The sequence below is a fragment of the Platichthys flesus genome, chromosome 10 (genome assembly GCF_949316205.1).
Source record: "Platichthys flesus chromosome 10, fPlaFle2.1, whole genome shotgun sequence".
Lineage (NCBI taxonomy): Eukaryota > Metazoa > Chordata > Actinopteri > Pleuronectiformes > Pleuronectidae > Platichthys > Platichthys flesus.
This window is the reverse complement of record NC_084954.1, coordinates 8,263,911-8,284,595: the sequence shown is the minus strand read 5'-3', so window position 1 is coordinate 8,284,595 and position 20,685 is coordinate 8,263,911. Positions and strand designations below refer to the sequence as shown.

Genomic DNA, 20,685 nt, shown 5'->3' with positions numbered 1-20,685 from the left:
AATCTGTTTCTCAGTGGATCTAATAGTCTGACTGTGTGAGGACACTTTGATAAGACCATTTCTCCAGAGTTGCTCTTAACGACTCAAACACAACCACACTTTATATAATATTAGTGATCAGCCTCTTCTCCACCGGACCTCCCAGACGCCGCTGCTGTGATATTTTACGACATCGACCACAAAGCTTTCATTGTGCGTTTGTGTGATGATGGCCCTGTCCTGACATCTGTACTTCAGCAACAACTGTCCATCTGAAGCGGCGACACACAAACCACTTATCTCTCTTCAAAATGAATTTCACATTTTGGTCTTGTGGGGGAAAGAAGATTCCTGTGAATAACTCAGGCTCTCGTCCTTTTCCTTCTTATTACAGTGGATATATTTGAAGCCTCCCGTGATTTTCATCAGCCCCCAAAAACCCAGTAGAAACCTCACCGACAACAGTTGTTGTTTCCACACATGAGCACCTCTCGTCCTCCGCAGCAGATCGTGCAGTACGACTGGTAACCGTCATCGTCGTATTGATATGCACACTCGAGGAAGCAGTTCTGTGAAAACAAGCGGTGGAAGGTCAGGGAGCAGTTTGACATATCATAATAAAAAATCCACAGTTTTCTTTATGGGCTCACATCAGGTGCTGCTTTAAAACATGTTCTGTTTATTATTAGCTTTAAAACAAGCTGTGATTTTCTGTTTTTCTTGTGACCCTCAGAATTTGAATGACCTCTGTCCCAGCTTACCTTACAGCTCTGGCACATTCCCCCAGCGAACAGTGGGTGCTCACGGCTAACGTTCAGACTTCCACAGGAGATACAGATGTCTGCAGGAAGAGAAGGGCTATATGTCAGTGTTTAACAGGAGGATGTCAGAGAGGTGTGAACACTGCTGCTGCTGATGCACACTTCAATGAAACTATTTGAACAGCTGTGACGCAGGTCTGGATCTAGCGAGCTTCGCTGGTGTGTTTGCAGAGAACGCACAGGGGAGCCGGTATGGCAGCAAAAAAAAAAAAAATCAGGGAAATGATATATCTTCCTCTTTGCTCTTGTCGTCTGATTAACACAGATGCGAACATTTCTCGCTGTACTCGTCAACAACAAGGCCAAGTGCAAAGCGTCTCAGTGTTCGTCCCTCGAGGGCCCCCCCCCCCCCCCCCCGGCGCTGAGGAGAGTGAGAGCACACGGAGGACTTGTCACTTACCCTCTATGCTGCGGCACTTTTGTCTCACTTCATGAACAAGCCGCTCTGAAAACAGAAAACAAGGTGAGAATGAGGAGAACTGTGGGTCAACACCATCTATACACATCTCAGAAACCAAAATTATTAGTGTCTAAATAAAACATCTTCTCTCGGGGACCCGCAAGATTGCAGCAGAGGATTCTATCTGTCCTGTGTTGTAGCTGTGTTTCGAAAAGAGCTATATAAATAAAGTTTATTATTTATTATTATATATTGTTTTGGTTAGTTGCTAGGAGGCGTGTTAAAATACAATAACAGCAGGTTGACATTTAAAAATCTGTGTATAAAGTATAGCGAGAAATATTATTTAAAGAAAATGATGAGAAAGAGTGTACATTTTAAGAAACTGCAAGAAAATATAACCTTATCAGAAAATCCAACTTCAGATGTCAACTTCTAAACATTAGTCAAAGTATTTGTGTAAATTTGAACCAAAAAAAAACTCAGCCCTGTGGCACAGCAAAACGTAGGAAGACCCATTATTCTTATTAATGGAGCCTTGTTAGCAACACAATCTTTTCATTGTCTGAACAGTCTGAGTCTTTTAGTCTGGTCACATCATGCTCTTACATCTTAAACCTGTCACTCTAATGGACCTCTTGTCTTTACACCAGGTCTTCGAACTCTTACTCTGATGTACAGAGTCCTCCCCAAGAGACAGGACATGGAGTTCATGATTCCTTTTTAACCCGATATAAGAGGCTCCTCACCTCGTGTCCTCTCGTCGATGATGTCCCTGACCTTGGGTTTCTCTGCTGCGCTTTTGCGAGGCTTTTTGGCCGGAGGAGGCGTGTAGGCCGCTGCCTCTGGCTCCGCCCATATCTCAGGGTACACCTCTTTGTACGGGTTACGCTCCTCTGGGGTGCACAGCATATCAGTCAACATAGTAAATTATTAAACATTTAATTAGAGAATGTGAAGTGGTCAGAGCAGAGACAAGGTCAAAAGCCAGAGCTTCATTATGTCGACTCACCCTCTGGTGGCTCTAAGGCCTTGGGTCCACTGGGCTGAAACCCTGTCATGGCCCAGTCGATCATCTGCTTGTTCAGCATGTCCACTGATTTGGAGGTTTCCGTCTCATCACTGTCAGGACAGGCCATGAAGGCTTTGCCTGCCCGGCTGCTGGCCGCCTACGAGAACATGGATGACTGAGATTTACCCTCAGTTTATTTAAAGACAGGATAATCTGCTGATTCAGAACGATGTGTGTCTCAACCGGGACGCATTAGAAAATGCTATTGTGTTTTTTTTTTTAAATGAGGCAAATGTGTGAAGCCACTTTTCATTCTTTGTACTTCAAATCAACATGCTTTCAGTTTGTATTGTGTAGACAGCAGTGCAGAGGAGGGGAGAGGATTTCTAATATCCACAATATGATTCCAGCACTCAAGTCCTTCTAAAGCCATAATTTTGAGATCTTTTTATTTTTGATATGTCTGGATTTAACAAGTAAGTAAGATGAAAACCACTTTAGAATGCTGTCAACCAAATGTCATTTACTAGTAAAATGTTCTGTTGTGAAGAAAAACCGTTATATAAAACTTTGAGGCCTATTAATTATGTACAATAGGCAGATTTTCATGATGAAATGGGAACTCATTCAAGCAGAATACATGCTTTTGAATGACGCTGCTATTTACTCACCTGTAGCACTTCGTAGATGGCTTTCTTGTACATGGGCTGCTTGTTGTAAGTTGGTTGGTGAAAGGCATTGTTAAAGGAACTTAAAGGCAATAGTTTCTCTACACAGACCTGTGAATAAACACAGACAACATGGCCCATTAAAGATATCGTGTCAAAAAAGTTTATATTTGTATGTTAACGGTGGAACTAATAACACAACAGCCTGTTAAAAAAGTGTGTGGTTGTCACTATAAACAGGAGGCTGTGTTATTTAATAAAAGAATATCACTTCACGTTACTGTTGGCTCTGAACACTCACCACTGAGAATTTTCCATCTCCAAACCACATGACCCATCTGGTTCCATCGGCAGCTCTGCTCCGACCCGTCATCCACCAGGATACGATGCGGCCTGGCCACCACGAGAACCCTCGCAGCTTCCCCCAAACCAGCTCGCCGATGCCAAAACCACGACCGTCCTGCAGCCAAGATAAAAAGACAAATCATCCGCTCAGTGTTAATCTCTGGGTATAGATGTGAGACCTATTTTGAAACCGACTGTTTCACTTTTTCTCTCACATTTTACACAAAATGTTGTAAAATAACACAAATTGCAGGTGATTACATTGATGGGAGTTTTTAGCATCTTTGTAGAAAATGAACAAAGTTAAAACGTATTTCCTTTTGAAATACCAGTTAAAGGGAAAGTTTGCAAATTTTACGCAATAAAGTCTGTTTACTGATCTGCATATGTTAGAACTGTTTAAATAGTGGCATCAAGAAACGGCATTAATTGTTTATGTAGATCATAGTGAACAGAATTCTCACGGTTATCAGTATTATCGTGGTATCTTCGAAAAGTGAAGTAAATGTAAAGAAAAAAAATTACTGGTACACAGACTACAGATAATAACAAATAAATATAATTAATCAAATCTATAGTGATGTTTTTATTATTTCAACGCCCTTCATGTCAATGCACTAAGGCTTGTATGGTGAAAAACTTTGATTATAGCCTTTACTGTGTCCGCTTGCCCCGCTTCACATCATGGTTATGAATTATATCAACTGTAAATGTACTGCAGATGTTGTCTGCATCTTATTATGTAAATGGACCCTGAATTCAAAAACACTCTGGTTGACAGCTGTGTAACTGATGAATACTTTCCCAAAACATGAGTGGGTCCTTGACTCCATCAGGATTAACCCGGACTTTAAACTGATCCCTTTTCCTCTGTAGTAAAATCCTACAAGTCTACGATCAAACACAAATCGATGTGAATCAAGTTTAAACTAGAGCACATTCTTCTGCCAAGGCTAAAACATGCTACACATCTGTCTGGCAATTTAACAGTCAAATAAATGGAGAACATGTATAGATATCAACACCATTAACGTGTCTGATTTTAACAATAAAATCAAAACACGATTTCTTAAAAACTGACAAAAATGTTGAAAAATTTGAAAAGGACAGAAACAAAGCCTAGATCCGCCATTCTACCCAAATCTGCTCCAAATGGAACGGGTTCTTTTCTGGCTCACACCCCATCCCTCCACCAAGTTTGGTGCATAATCCTGTTGACAGGTGACAACATGGCTTTTTCATGTGCTGTAATGATCCTACCTCATACTCGGGCTCAGTGTCTGCAGACTTGGGGCACGTCTTATCTCCGCCTGCGATGGCGACAGGCTCTGGGGTCGTGGCCACAGTAGGGGAGGCTGGGTCAGTGGGCTGCTGCAGCTGCTGCTGCTGCTGCTGATGTTGCTGCTGCTTTGGCAGCTGTGATTGCTGTTGATACTGAGGCTTAGTCAGACACTGAGTGTGTGACTGAGGCGGCGGCTGCTGATGCTGCGGCTGCGGCGGCGGCTTCGAAGGCTGCGGGTGCTTTATTATTGAGACCTCTTCTTTCTGGCTCTCTGTTTCGGGCTCCTCGTGATCCTTCATTGCGTTCATCGCTGACATCAGTTTGGCCTTTTTCTCTGCCTGAAACACAGTCGAGTGACAGCAGAGGTAAAGACTGGGCTGTTCGCATGATGTGTGCAGCAGCTGAGTTTAAGGCTGAGTTTAGATCCAGCTGGAGATTTTACTTTTCTATATATAAAGACATTGCAGGAAACAAATCAGGAAATGTGTCAAAGAAGTAAGAGTGAAAGAAGCTTAAGAACAGACATGAGCAAACATTCAGTGACCTAATCCCTGACAGTGTTTGATAGACTGCACTATGGATACAACTTGGACCTCGAACAGAAACGTGTTCAAGTTTGTTGACCAGCTCTACGAGGGTCACGTAGTCTGATAAACATGCCCTGATGTTACTTTGTAGACAACACAGAAATTTAGCTGATACCAGCTCATGGACGAGACAATAAACCAGTAGCTGGTTTTGCTTCTTAGCATTAGCTTTGTAATTTACTGCCCTCTTGTGGCCACAGTAGGTTGTTTTCTCTAGCTTTTACATTACATTACATGTCATTTGGCTGACGCTTTTGTCCAAGGCGACTTACAATTAGTACCCTCAACTTTTATGAGGGGCCATTTAGGGGTTCAGTATCTTGCCAAGGACATTTCGGCATGCAGATGGGGAAGAGTTGGGTTTAAACCGGCAACCTTCTTGTTGGAGAACGACCACTCTAACCCCTAAGCCACACCGCCCTTTTAGGGGCGTGGCCACATCGAAGACAACAATGTTTTGTGTGTGCATTGAGGATAATACTAAAGAAGTGACCACACAGTACATCTACTACATGCAACAGACAAATCTTGTCAGAGAAAAAACTTTTATAACCCTCTACTTCAAGCTGTCACATGTTGAGTCTCTCTGCTAACTTATTTGTTTGAGTTTCACAGAAAACTATCCCGGTCTGCTTTCCCAACTCAAGATCTGTGTGTGTCTGTGTGTGTTTTATGTGCGCCATGTGATATGGTCCTCTTCTCACACCGTCATGCCTCAGAGAGCTCTGCTAGGGTTGTGGGATTTTTTCAGTGCGTAACAATCGTCCACAGCTGCAGGTGTGTTACACGAGCGGAGTGTAAAGATTTCACTCTGACCTTTCACACATGGAGCAGCGAACGGGCCAAAGCACACCTCATGTGTGAAGTTGTGAACTGTAAAACCAAAACAATGAGCGGAGAGAAGCTAAGAATTTGGTTGTGTGTATTTAGTTGTGTGTACATTGTGAGTACTTGGTTGTTTTAGCGGTGTTGTGTGTCCATGGTATTGTTGTGTCTATTTGGTTGTGCTGTGAGTATGTGGCTGTGTGAGAATTCTGTTGTGTGTGAGTAGTTGGCTCTATTGTGAGTATGAGGATGTCATGTGAGTATTGGTTTGGACTGAGACTATTTGGTTGTGTTGTGAGTATTTGGTTATGTTGTCAGCGTCTGGTTGTGTTGTGTGTTTTTTGTATTTTTTAGTTTTTGGCTGTGTTGTGAGTCTTTGGCTGTGCTGTGAGTATTTGGCTCTATTGTGAGTATGTGGTTGTCATGTGAGTATGTGGTTGTCATGTGAGTATTGGTTTGGAATGAGAGTATTTGGTTGTGCTGTGAGTATTATGTTGTGTTGTGAGTATTTGGCTGTCTTGTGACTGTTAGGTTTTGTTATGAGTATTTAGATGTGTTGTGAGTATTTGCAGCACATTGTCTATTTGCAGTTTAAAATTGATGTTTTTTATCCATTTACATGTTTTTTTAATGTATCTGCACTTGTTTTCTTATGTTGCCGCGTGTTGAGCTCTTAGAAAACAGCTGAAGCAAACAACTTTTTATACAAAAATCTATATTAGTACACTTTTAAGTTAAGCCATGTGCTGTATGTTCCACACTCGTGCAGCACAGCAGTGACTGAGCTGCCATTTTAAGCTCCCTTCCTGCCACCGTTCTTTTCCTGCAGGTCTCTCAGTGAGCTGAGAGACCTGCACCTCTGCATACGTGCTGAATCTTGATTGTGGGAGCCCGAGTGCTTTTGTAAACACGTCTTTATCTACGGCTGTAAGGTCCCATTCATCAACGGCGGTGTATACAGTAACTCTATAGTGCCCGTAGCTGCGGCGGAAGAGTTCACTGGGTTCGTGGTACCTGACACTGAACCGCTAGGTCGATCAGAGAGGACGAGACGCAGCCGGGACTTAAGCCTCTCACAGTAAATCCCCAACAGCTGCACTCGTTCTGATCTCTTTCTCTCAAACACGCACGCACACGCTAGAAGTTGCATGCTAACTTTCTTCCACTTCTCTTTTCCTTTACACACACGCACACACAGAATATAGATCTGCAGACCCATATGTAAACACGTGTTAGTCATAGTATAGGCTACACGTGAGAGCATTGCTGCCCAGCTGTGCTTACTTTCCTCAAGTCTCTCTCAGGCTCTCAGGCTCTCAGGTCTCACACACACTGCAAATGCCCGGGGCTGGAGCGAGTGTGTCGGAAGAGAGGAAGAAAAGGCAAGTGGGAGAGAGACTGAGAAAGAGAGAGTATCGCACAATCCTCCGTCCTCTCGCCCATAAACAATAGCGCCTTTAAGGGGAGGTGGTGCCTCGGCCGCGTGGGGAGGGGTATCTGCGCCGAAGAGCAGAAACATGTGCTGTTCAATCAAGAGGCTCTGCTGTGGTTTATAAATATCTGTACTATAGCGCTGCGATGGATGGTTCAAAGCCCTCGGCCATATGCGTTAGGCCTCTTGGCTCCAGCACAAGCACACTGGAGTTAGTGTTCGACAGCCTGCTTCGGATGTGTGGTTCCAGATGCCAAACTGCAAAAACTAACAAATGTCCACTAAACTGTTAAATGTGTATGATGAGAAACAATCTGTAGTCGTATTGGCAAGTGAGGGGAGCAGTCGCGAAATAAATGAGCCGACCGGGCAACTGCAAAGCAAGAGTTTACGAGTTTAGTCCGGCTTCTTCTTCTATGGCCTTTAAAAAAAAAAATCACACATAAACCGGAAGATCTGTAAATGCCAATTAGGACCGCTGTGACTGTGTTTATATTTGGTGTGTTGTGGGTCAGGCTGTCTCCAGGGTTCCTTCTCCTCAGAGCCAATGAGCGAGTGACGCTGGAAATGCCAGTGGGGGGAGGAGAGAAAGTACAGTGGCTATAGGGAACCAGATATTTGTCTCTGGACTTCTTCCCAGTTGTAAATGCCCCCTTTTGGGGGCCTCACAGTGTGTGTGCAGCTCCACCAGCAGGACAGGCCCTCCGAGTCTAAAGGGGAAAGGAGGTAGCAGAGACACAATGCGGTCTTTATCATTTACGCACGCCTGCCTGTCACTGACAGCACAGAAATACCAGCACACATATCTGCTGTCACGCTGTGCTGAAGACAAATACCAAAAATGACAGCAGACATACGGTAGACGTAAAAACACAGGCGAGCAAATAACCTCACAGGGAAAACATCAACTCTGTTTTTCCTCTTGGGGAAATACGTTACAACGGAGAAACCAACCTTAAGTTACAGCACATACAGTATCTGTGGATGTTTTTAGGATAAAGTGAAAACAGAAGCTCCGAAGGCTGCTGGCAGAGTGTAGAGACATGTCGGGAGCACAATAAGGGATAATCTGACTTAGAGACTATGCAGCATGATACCCTGAGGGCTCGAGGGGTGACAGAGTGCACTGAGCAGCAGAAGACATATAGGTCTCTGGGGCTTGCAGATGATACTTGTTAACGAGAGGGCTGAGTTTGATGTGCAGCTTCAGTTATTCACAATAACTGTCAATAAGTCTGTCCAAAGTTGTTAAGTTTACAAGGAAAGTTTCATAGTCTCAAAGGGTGAAAGAATCCATATGGCAGTTGTTGAGAAAGGAAATGAAACATGTAACACAGGGACACTGACAACAAGCCCCAAACAAAATGGGTTATTAGAGGAAAAAGATGTCAAAGTAGCAGGAAAGGTTCCATTAAATCAATTCTGCATCCTTCAAACTCTGATCAAAAGGGTAAAAAAAAAAGTGAAACGAAATAACCTGTCAATGAACATTACTTCCTCACGCGACGTGACAGCGCGCCTTTGAAGCCGCACAAAAGAGTTTGACCTTTGAATGCAGCAGTTTCTCATGTGCAACAGGCAGGGGAGATGCAGCGGGGGCTGTTTTGTGCAATTGTCTGATGGATAATGCGGTGAAATATGTCTTCAGTGCAAAGGACTTAAAGCGGACAAACAGTGGACACCTCCCTTAAGTCACGACAGGTTAAGATAGTCTGAAAGTGCACAAGTGTCAAGTTGTGTTGTGGCGAGATGCGGCTACTGCATTCATTAGCTTTGATTTTAGCACAGATACAAAGGCAGTGTATTTCACGAGTGGCCTAGGGGGGGTCACACAAAAAAGGGACCATCTGGTTCTCATTGTGTTGCATCCTTTTAAAGAGATAATTAGGAATATTACAGAGTCAGCGATGAATACATAAACAGAATTGCCCATAAATCCACAAGTGGGCTTGTTAAGAAATGCCCCCCCGAGGAGGCGGCTCGGCTCACTAAAAAAGATCAGATCTTTTCAAGTTATCAAATTACTGCTCTTAGAGTGAATTTATGTCCCGGGTCAGGGAGAACAAAGTGCACGATGATAGGGAGGAAATGTGCTCTCAGGCCTGCGCAACAACTTTTTCTCAGTTGCATGTTATGCAAGGTAAAAGCCAGCCTGCTCTGAAAAAACAAGGTACAAGTATTTGACCTAAAAGAATAATACTTCTGACATTTCTAGGCACTGCTACGAAACAGGAAATAGTTTCAGCACATATTCACTCCAGGGGAAAAACTTTTCACATGCAAAGCAACTTTTTTCCCAAACACGGCTAAAGCCTGTTCACTCTTCCTTTCTCTTTTTTTTTTTTTAAAGAGACGGTTTCCCTTTAAGGTGAGCGGAGCAGATGGTCCACAACAACTCTCGTGGAAATACCTGAAGTCAGCATATTCCCCGTGCTATAAGCTGGCTAATCAGACATGCACACTATCCCCCAGTGTTATCAAACAAACAATGCAGTGCACATACCCATACACGCCAGCGCGCAACCCTCATAATCCAGTGTGAGGCTTTAGTTTTTTTTCACCCCCACTCTCGGGGTAGAAGAGATCGCTTAAAAAAAGAAAGCATGAACATTTCTTTGTCTGGGAATTCAGGGTCAGGTGATTGCCGACAGGAATCCTGGTTGGCTAGAGAGGACTTGCAAAATGTTGGCAGCGAGCCAAGAGGCTGTCTTGCAAGCAGGGCTGGAAATTTGCTGCAAACCTCATTTTCACCCTCATATCCATAGCACAGAGTTCATTTCCATAGCTGGGGGAGGGGTCAGGGGAAGAATAGGGGAGGGAAACGGAGAGAGGGAGAGACGGAGAAGTCCACTGTAACACAAGGCACATGAAGAAGAAGAAAAAAAAGAGAAAGAAAGCAGCAAGATGGCAGTAACCCTTTCAGCCACCATGTCCTGCAGGAGCATTCAGCGGCAACATGCTCTGTGGCGAGAGGCGAACCAAAAGCCAAATAAGGAAATGCATCACATTACTCCTCAGGAAAGAAGCCAAAAACAAAGTCTCGGAGATAATGCGATCAAAGCTTGCAAAACACCAGAAGAGAGGAAGTGGAAAAAACATGCAGTCACAATTTGCATCTTGCACATTCCCCTAAAACTCCTAGAAGAGTCACTTATTCAAGAAAACCCAGCGCTGTTTGGAAAACGCAACTTGCTTCATATTTTACGACATTTCACTCGTGGGATTACTCCAGCATGCTCTGCTAATTTGGCAATATTTCCTCACTGGAGACATTTTTATGGCCGCTCCCCAGAGGAGAGCCGAGGGGGCCGGGGAGGCAGCAGCAATGGAAGACCCCATGTTGATACAAGGGGGACTCCTCATTATGCCAGAGATGAGGTTGCACGACATCACATTAGCATCAGAAGTCATATCTAAACATGACTAAGTGACGATCGAAGGATCATCACTTACCAATGTACAATAAAGGGACCGACAAATCAGTGTCACCACAGCATCCAGAGAATGTTCTAGACCCTTTGATCAGACCACATGATCGATAAACGAACATGGTGGCTTAACAATTGAGAATAAAAGTTTCTGTCATAGAGCTTTCACACTATCTTAAGATTGTGTGATACAATTGAAAAGGTCCATTTGTGTTGATCTGTGCTGAAGGGGCTGTGAAAACAAATTTCTCCTTGGGCACAATAAGGTAAATTCTCAATAATGAATATACCTTCAACAACTATGGTATCTTATAAATTAAAGCTAGGGTTATTAATTTCATGTCCCAATATCCATGAATAAATAGAATCCTCTGAAAGAAGATTAAAAAAAGACACAAGACTGTAGTTGAGACGATAGATGGAAGAGTGAGTCATGGAAGAGTCGTCTTCTAACAGTTGTCAGGCAGTGCACGTTCATGTGTTTTAGTTTTGACGAGGGAGCTGGTGGGATGTATCGGTTGAGTAGCTTTTCCAGGATTACCAACCATAGCTTTAAGTGCTTAGAAAATATCCATAACAACTTGGCAATCTCCATTTGCTGGGGAGCCCACGTGAAACGATCAAGAGAACAGTTACAAACTGGAATTTGGTTTGAGAACTACTGTTCCCAGAAATTAACTGCACGAGGTTCATTGGGATAATTTCCATCAAAGAAAACATCTCGGGTTATCTACAAAAAACATGAAAATGAAGGGGTCTCTCCCTGGGGACATAATGGATAAGCTAAATGCTATATAAGCACTATATCCTCAGTTAAATTATGTCAGGAAGCTTGAAGCATGCCCTGCCCCTCTCCATCTCTCTCTAATGTTTGTTTTCAGAGCATTTGGTTGAACTGACCCTTTAACCTAAAATCATTTCATCTCAGCTTAAGGACATCAAAAGCACTCAGGATCATGCAAACCCAAATTTACTGCAACATTTCCATCCAGGAAGCATAATTCATGTCAAGGCATCAAACAGATGTGCTCACCGCAGCTGCATGTGATTTCGGCTCCGCTAATACAATAGACAAGAACAAAGCCAGGAAACGCAGCAGCCGACAGAGCCAATGGCCCGCTAAGATAAATCCACTCAAATAAATGGAACCTCCATGAGATATCAAATGAGCCATCAAATACACTTGGCCGTGAACAAACCATGAGCCCTGTCTTTGACCCTGGCGGCTTCAGTCCACACCTGTCAGTCACCCTGCTGTCTGTGGTGGCCCGGAGAGAGCTGGGGTACTCACCTCCATCTTCCACTTGGCCAGCCACTCCTCTCTGGTCCGCTTGTTAATGTAATAAGGGTCACCAGCCTGGAAGGTTATTCTGGGCACGGGCCTCTGACGAAGGCCGCTCTCCCAACCAACTCCCCCTCGCAGCCTGCCTCGACCTCCCTGTTTAAGGTGTTAAAAAAAAATAAAAAAAGTTAGCTACTTGTTCTTTATCTTTCCTTTCACCATCTGTTGTAAATCTGTGCCTCCGATCTGCTGCTGGTAAACAAGTGAGTCATTTAAAGTTGGGACAATAGGTTTGTCTTATATCTAAAAAGGTAACAACTCACAGTGTTCTATGCAATCAGCTTGTGATTGGTCAGGCAGCCAGAAGCGATGCCACAGTGTCTAATCACAACTCCCTGGCATCAGTCTCGAGGCTGACAGCACCAGCCGATACGAGGAGCTCCCAAGTGTATTTGATATTTCAATTCTGTACAACATTAGGTACCATTTATTTCAAGAGTCCAAAGCAAGAGAACCAATCAGACTTTCTCGACCTTAGAGATCATCAAGTGTACCGAGCCTCTAGTCTAGCAATGGTTTGGATACAATTTACAATCTTGTGCGAGCTTTCACCACACATTTGTAGGAGAGCGCTTTATTGATACACAAAAATAACATTAAATGTAGTGTATACTATGCAGGATTTGTCATTGCTGCTGGGAAACACAAAGACAAATACACTTAAGAGACAGAGGAAGCTGCATTAGAAAGAACAGGGCGGTGAATCAGAGAAATAAAACACAATTTTTTTTCACTTTTAGGTTCTAAATCACTAATGAACACGGCCAAATCTCCGCACAACTTTGCTGAAAGATGCCAAATTGCCAGATTATGCGTAATTGCCGCCTGACGCACACGCCTCTTCCGCTTCTCTGTCCACTACGGCCTCTGCTCTGTGTGCGTGAAGCTCAGCTCCGCCATTGCTCAAACAGACATACATACATACACGACACAGACAGAGAGCACAAGGGAAAGACGGAGATGTGACCTGGTCCCTATGTTTTCCCGCCTTCACACCCTGCCCACTCTTATTGGCTGGGGGCTGCACGCCCACTGCCCAAAGGTTGCAGCTTAGAAACAGCAAGATAAGAACTAAGAGAGTAGAGGCAGAGGGCAGGGTCACTGTAGATACATTCAGAACCAGACACTTCTAATGGTTCTCAAGATTCCTTTTTGATGATATTGATTTTTAGAAAAAAAAATCCTGCATATTATACCTTAAAACAATGTTTTATGAATTATATGAACGATCAATACCACTCTCGTATCTGTCCATTAAATATGAAAAAGGAGCCAGCAGCTGATTATGTTAGCTTAGCATAAAGACTGCAAACAGTGGGAAACAGCTAGCTTGGCAATGTTCAAAGGTAAGACAATCCACCTGCCTTAAAACCTTGTATCTTATTTATGACTTGTTTGTTTAAAGTTGCAGTGTATATAAGTTATTGACATCTAGTGGTGAAGTTGCATGTTGCAGCTGAATACCCCTCACCTCACCCTCCCTCCAAAACATGAAAGAGAACCTGTGGTAGCCTTCAGTTGTCGTAAAAACTCATAAGGGTTTTCTACCAAAACAATGTCTACAAATCGTTCCGTTTCATCTAAATCATACACACTGAACCATTAATCTGTGCAACACCACAATGTAAAACAAAATGGTTGTTGTGTTAAAGAAGAAGTTCAACATTTTGGGAAATGAATGCTTTTCTATTTTGCAGAGCGTTAGCCTAGGTCCACAGGAACAGGATCCAGAAACCATTTAGCTTAGCTTAAAATGAAGACTGGACATAAACCAGCTTGATCAGAGGTAAGAAAATCTATCAACCATCACCTTTAAAGGTCGATATTGTCGTAAAAAACAACCAGACCTACAACTTTGATTGAATACAAATTCTAACGAAGACATTGCTATAACAACACTGACAACATATCAGTATGGTTGCATGTACATTATCTGTCCTTTTCCAAATCCAGAAAAGCTGTTTTGCTTCTGTTCAATCTGCACCGCACTCATCCATCACGCAGGTGAGCCGGGGACTCACGGTTTGTGTTAGGAGAGATAGTTCATAAACAGCAGCTACAGCCCTGGGAAGTGTGAAAGACACCTCAAGAGTTACATCAGCCAGAGAACAAAGACACAAACAGATCAGAAATCTTACCTCGGTCTTGACAGCATCGGCCCCGTCCTCCTCCGAGAGCTCCACATCTAGAGAGAAGACAGCGACACAATGGATGGCCTGAATCACTCACAGGAGACTGGAAATTTGCCACATGGTTTTTTCCCCCCTTTATCTGTGTTAAATTTGAAGTGGCCTCTCATTCATCACATTCTTTATTAACCCAGATTGTTAGGCTTGCCCTCCATACCTTCCCATTAACTCAATGTTTGATCAAATGAAAGTCAAATTAATAAATCCGCTGAGAGACGCTGGCTCTGGAGAACTCAAGGTCAGCATGCGATCGAGGGAGCATGTACGCTCAGGTGCCAGACGGTTGGGTCGTGGCTAGCCAGGTTACGATGAGTGTGGAGAGGGGCCACGTTTATTTTGGCAGATGTCATACTCCTGACCTTGTATCCCCCCCCCCCCCGACTTCATGAGACAGCAGGTTGGTATTAGCATGACTCCTCCCACGTCACTGACGCTACAGTAACTACATAAGGCTCCACTTCTGTGACTGGGGGGCAGCGTTGAAACAATAAAGATATTTTTTAAGTGTCCTATTATGTGTACGGCACAGCTGAAAAGTTTATCCGCTCAAATACCATAACTAAGTAGAGTTTTAAAATTTTAAAAGGCAACATTGTTATCTTGGAAGCAGCAGATGAGAAAATGATCTCACCTCAAAGTCTGTTTAGTAGCTGCTTTGATGATTTTGCATGATCTTCATCAGCAGATGGCGTTTGTACAGAAAATTCAACTTTTTTTTTTACAAGCACTTGAAGATGTTTGAAGTGCTTAACAAGATGGACAAGTGTTCATTAATACGACCATGGCAGCTACGAAAATACCATCTGCTGGTGGAGATCATGTGATAATACTGAAAAGCTGCCAAGAAAAATGTTTTTCAACTTTTCTCTTACTTTTTTCTGCTGGATTTTACTTCTGCTCAACCTCATTAGAGATGATCAATGCTTAATTTACAAAAAGAGAATTTAAAATAATGTAGTGATATATTAATGCAAGACTAGGAGGACCTATTTATTGGATGAGTATCTGTGTTTCCTGATATAATATCAGAATAAACAATGCAGAAAACTTTTTTGAATGGAGTTCTATTTATTTGGTTGTATTTGTGTTTTCTTTTTTTATTGCAGTAATAATACAAATATGATTAAACTGGAAAATATGAGGGTTGTAAAATGACATCTTAGGATTCGCTGCCAAATTCTATTCAACACAGACATAAAGTATATATTTGCCAATATATCTGTATCAGAATATTTTTTATTCCCCAATACCGGCATTAGCATCTGCTGCCCTAAAAGTTTTACATGGAAAAGAAAATGTGCGTAGTTGCGAAACAGAGAGGTGCAGCAGCAGGACAAAGATTGTCAAAATAGCACAGAAAACATTTGGTGAAACATCCACTGAAACCACAGTCCAATAAAAGTGTCTTAACCTCAATAAAAGTTTGGGATTTCCCATTAACTCGGCTGTGATTTAAGATCTGGAGGTCTATGACAACAAGGGCATGTTATTCATTCTTAAGCAGCTTTGTTTGCCTGAGTTCAGCAGAGCAGTGAGGGGTGAGCCAGGGAGCACGGAATACCACCCAACCAAAACATGATTCTCACCCGCAGCAGCAGAGAAAGAGATAAGGATGCCAAAAAAAAAAATCTGCCTCATCACTAAAGCTCACATCAACACCTCAAATGATTCATCTGAGTGTAAGCGAGTGTTTCTGAAAATGAGCAGAATGATAGGACACCGGTCGAGTGCGTACACATCGCTGTAGCAGCTGTGTCCTTTACGAGCAAGGTAGCACAGCCTGAGTAAACATGACTATCTCCTTCATCCAAGCCCCAACACTATCATAACACTTGAGCCCTAGAGGCTAAAGACAACTTTTGATGGCGGGTTTTCTGCACAGCCAAGTCTGGCTTGTCGGTGAAGCACCCTACAAACCTGTCCTAACAATAGTCTGCTCTCTTAGCAGCCTCTTCAAGTTGGTTCCATGTGTAGCTTAGCCCCCTGTTCCTCCCCCTCCCCTCTTCGCTCTGTTTTTTTTTTTTTTTCCATCACTCCCTCCTGGTCTCGTCGTCCTCATCGGGAATAGGTGACTATATAACAAATCGGTGAGGCTGCGCGGACTGCCAAGGTCATTGGGTTTGTTAAGGGGAGCTGGCGAACGCTGCCCACAGAGAGTATACCATGCCAGTTTGAGCGCAGTCCAGAGCTCGTATTGCTGGAGCTCAGTTCCTCCTCCCCGTGCCCTCCAGATGGATAACACAAACCCCGTTCTGCTGTCTATCGATTCAGCACTCTGCCAAAACCAAGGCCTTGCTCCTCTCTAAGATGAACATATACCTACACTGCTTGTTTAAACAACTGCAGATATGTTTTTAAACTGATACGTTCCCCAGCGTCCTCATTCTTTTAAATCTTTGCCCACACGACCTTCTTTCTACGAAATATCTTCGCAGAGACGAGAAAACCAAAAACAACTACAAACAAGCATGCCGGGCCAGTAGGTGGCGATAAGGTCTACATCAACGAGCCGTCAAATACCAGCGAAGAACACTGCTGTAAAGTGATACATTTGGAAGGCAGACGTCTGTGTATGCTAGTAATGTCGTGCAGTGATGCTGAATTTTGCTGCAAACTTGTAATTGGACCTAGCAGAGCAAAGCCCCCATTGGCGTTGCTGTTGCACGCTCATTACATAAAGCAACAGTGGGCTCGGATACACATAAACCGGAGGCATTTCGGAAGGCGTTTATAAACACAAATCGCAGTTCAGGTGACTTATAACGACGTTCGTTTGTGGACAAGAGGAACAAGCGAAGAGAAAAAATGTAGGTGGCAAAATATCTGCATTAGTGTGAACACGGCATCAAACTTGTTCTATCACGATGCTCATTTCTCCTTAGTCCCAATGAAGGTACAACAGTGTTTGGGTTTTCTTGCATCTCCAAAGGATCTAGTCATTATTTTTGAGTGGGATTGTGGGAACTTTTCACTGATGCTACATCGCAAGGGTGATTTTCCCACACTTGAAAACACCCCAAACACTTAATAAGCGCTTTCTCTGGCCGAGTAAAGCTCATTATTACTTTTTCGCAGCTTTTGTAATTTGATTATCCAGTCTCAATCTTCTGCCTCACCGAGCTTTAACTCCACATCCTCATTAAAAACTAAACACTGTGTAAAATGTGGGCGTTAAGACAGTTCAGCCTATTTACAAAACAAAACTCACCCAGATGATAGAAAATATTGGTTCTCTCTGTTTCTTTCTAAAGCTGAGCGGCACTGGTGGATCCAGCGTTACAAACAGGGTTATCCCTGGTTTCTATTTGGAAGTGAAGCAACAGCTCGGAGACGCACACAAACCAGGTGAATACAGAAAGCAGACCCAGTTTGTAAAGAGCTCTGGGCGCGATGCCATCCACCTGGCAGGGCCCCCGACGGGGAGGCGGCCACAACGGAGACCTGCCAGCTCCCAACAGAGGCTCGTTGCCAGGAGACGCGTTGCTCCTCCCCTGGCTTTATTTACTGCACTCCTCATCAAGGTCATAGCCAGTGTCTCTGCGGCGGAGAGAGGAGCGAGAGCGACACGTGGCTGAGAGAGCGAGGGCTGAAAGTGTGTGAGGGGGGGGCGTCTAAGTGATATGGTTAATCTGGACTAGAAACTACCTGTCGGCGCCGCTGATTTATATCACCTTTATATGCTAATTTTATCCACTTCTGCTCTGTAGCTGCTGCACATTCAGTTCGGTGTGACCAAAATTCAATTAAAAATAGCTTATTATAATGAAAATGACGCTGAGCATTTTATGTAATGGTGTAATCTCAGTTAACCGTGATTTCACAAGTCATTTTTAAGTTATTATAATTATTTAAGGGGGGAAAAAAATGTTGCAAAGTCACATTTTCAAGCTTTTTTTACCAAAGAATTAGGTCAACTGATGATTGTTTTCATAGTTTATTAGTTCATTACTTTGTCCCAATTTATCATTTTGTCCAATCCAGAAAAAGCCCATAAAACCCATTAAAACTCAGTTTATTACAACCAGGCAAATAATCAAATTTAAGGAGCTGAAGCCAGAGAAGGTCTGACACGTTTGCTTTCAGAATGATTTAAGTGTTAATAACTTACCAGAGGAGTTGCAGATTTACAGACAAATGAATTATATCAACAAGTTGTGTCAGATCTACACAGAAGAAACTACTTCAATACAATTGGAATAGTTAGTGTCCAGAGGCAAACTGTGCAGCAACTACCCGTTTTTCAGATTTAGACGGTAGTCTAAAGTTTGGTCTCTCTTTCACACTGGAGATGACCATTTCTCCCTCTTAACTTCGGTCATGGTCCCACACACATTCAAATGACAACCCATAGTGAAAGTGTTTGGTAAACCACATCGAGACATTCAGAGGGGAAATGTATCATTCAAACATTCAGTGCAGTAAATGCCTAATATAATTATTAACAGTCTAAGAATTATTATACATCTAATTTCCTCTGCAGTCCTAATATTTACTGGTGCCTGTTCTTCCCAGCACTGTGCAGCAGCTTGAACGCAACACTGCGTTACTAATCCCAGTAGTGTCAGTGTCATATTGTGAGTGTGGAGCTGCGTAGACCCATTCATACGACATCCACTTACAGTTCATTACTCAACATCTTGTACAAGTCCCACGCACATGACTTTTCCCGCCAGACCCGCAGAGAGAGATAGAGAGAGGGGAGATCTAAAATATAAAAAAAACTCACATTTCGTTGGGCGTTCCAGTTTCCGCCTCCCTCTTTTCTTGTGCGGCGTCATCAGGCCGTCGGTGTCTCTTTCTGAGTCGGGCTCCTCGCGGCTGGCCAGGAATCCGTTCTCCTGGGAAGGGCTCGGGCTCTGACCCTGGGAGCTGTCCTCTGCCCGGCAGGAGGAAGGGCCTCTGGGGATCCCGTTCTCCACTTCCCTCTTCTCCTGTTTGGGGAAGCAGGCGTCTGACGTCCTGTCTCTGCGCCCGCCCATGTCCCCGTTGTGGACCTTTGCCATGGACGGCCTTCCCACCCCGGGGTAGCTGTTGCCCAGTCCGTCTTTGAGGGCGCCACAGCTCTCAACCTGCCGGCAGAGCAAGGGGAACGTCGAAATGTTAACATCCTGGCAGTCTATCAACTTTATAGATGGCTGTTGCCGCAGCGGTTTGTTACAGTTTGATGTGACGAAGGTGTACAGCATTGTTGTGCCTGTCAGATGCTATGACATATGAGGCGCTGAACAAACCGGAGCCGTCTGGGCAGTAAACAAGCCCTTTCAGGATGCACTCAAATTATCCAGCGCGCTTGGAATAAGGTCGGCTGAGCGAGTGACAGTAAAACAGCTGGCGCCATGACGGTGATGATAAGCAGTCTTCCGACTTTGTTGGCTAAATGGGTTAGTTTGAATTGAGATTATCAATCAGAGCTTTCATCCATTTCATATTAGATGAGCTCAATTTCCTCCCCTAAGCCTCCTCGGCTGCATCTGAGCAGAATCCAACACGCAACTCAACTTTTCACTTATTAGCCAGTGAATTATGGCGTTTCCTCTTTAGCACGGTTAAAGTTGTAAACTTCAAAGCTGTGCCAGTAAATCTGCTGTACAGCCATTAAGTTAGGAAGCGAGTAAAGGGATTACATTACAGTTCATCAGGTACACTACTGAGCGATCTGGAGTCATGCATTCATCATTACAGCAGCACGGAACTATGTAAAGAATGTTGGCTGTTTGACAACGGGAGACGGGTTTTTTCTCTCTCTCTCCGTCCAGTTTGAAACGCCCAGTTAAACTATTTCATTCTATGCATGGGAGTAAATTCAAAGAGCGCTGACCAAACTGAAGCAGACGTTCAGCTCTTACACCTTAATCAAAGCACCAGCATTCTGACAGGGCCTAGAAAAGATTTGCTACAACTCTAAAGTGTTTGAGGAAACGTGATCGTGTTTCTGCCGCAGTCTAAAAATAGTTCAAAACACACTTTCTCAGACAATCCCATTACTGGTTCAGGGGGAACAGAAAGTGGAGCATGTCTTGTGAGATCAGACTGTCAACAGTGATGAGAGCAGCGCTGGCGCTTTCATCTCCTGCAGATGTAGGTAGAGCAGTTTGCATTGAAGCCAGGCGACGGTAACGCCTCAGGAGGCGTCAGTCTGCCAGCGAACACAAGACCCTGCGCTGCAAGCTGAAAAGGTCAAATGTAATCTGATGCTCGCAGGCTGAACAGGCAAACACGACGTAAACTGGCTTTAATGTGACCCAGAGACCCATAAAACCTCTGTGTGAGGAATAAAGTGCAAACGGCACAGAACAAACTTCAGTGGAAGTCGTACTGTTTCATAAAAAAATATAGATCAAGCATAAAAGTTGGTTGTTGAACATTCCTCACAGG

At 43.6% G+C, this 20,685-nt stretch overlaps 1 protein-coding gene across 4 annotated transcripts in view; it reads right to left on the bottom strand.

Moving 5' to 3' along the window:
- Positions 1-20,685, bottom strand: part of LOC133961856 (DNA (cytosine-5)-methyltransferase 3A-like) — a 35,981-nt gene that overhangs the window by 7,418 nt on the left and 7,878 nt on the right. For 2 of the 4 annotated variants that reach the window (XM_062397217.1, XM_062397218.1), the window contains exons 4-14: positions 19,037-19,379; positions 14,260-14,306; positions 12,071-12,217; positions 4,486-4,845; positions 3,182-3,340; positions 2,884-2,991; positions 2,213-2,369; positions 1,950-2,096; positions 1,201-1,245; positions 741-820; positions 436-548 (exon numbers count right to left, since the gene is read on the bottom strand). In XM_062397217.1, coding sequence (XP_062253201.1) covers positions 436-548; positions 741-820; positions 1,201-1,245; positions 1,950-2,096; positions 2,213-2,369; positions 2,884-2,991; positions 3,182-3,340; positions 4,486-4,845; positions 12,071-12,217; positions 14,260-14,306; positions 19,037-19,379 — 1,706 coding nt within the window. The remainder of the gene's footprint in view (positions 1-435; positions 549-740; positions 821-1,200; positions 1,246-1,949; positions 2,097-2,212; positions 2,370-2,883; positions 2,992-3,181; positions 3,341-4,485; positions 4,846-12,070; positions 12,218-14,259; positions 14,307-19,036; positions 19,380-20,685) is intronic. The other 2 variants (XM_062397219.1, XM_062397220.1) reach the window with 1 other exon arrangement.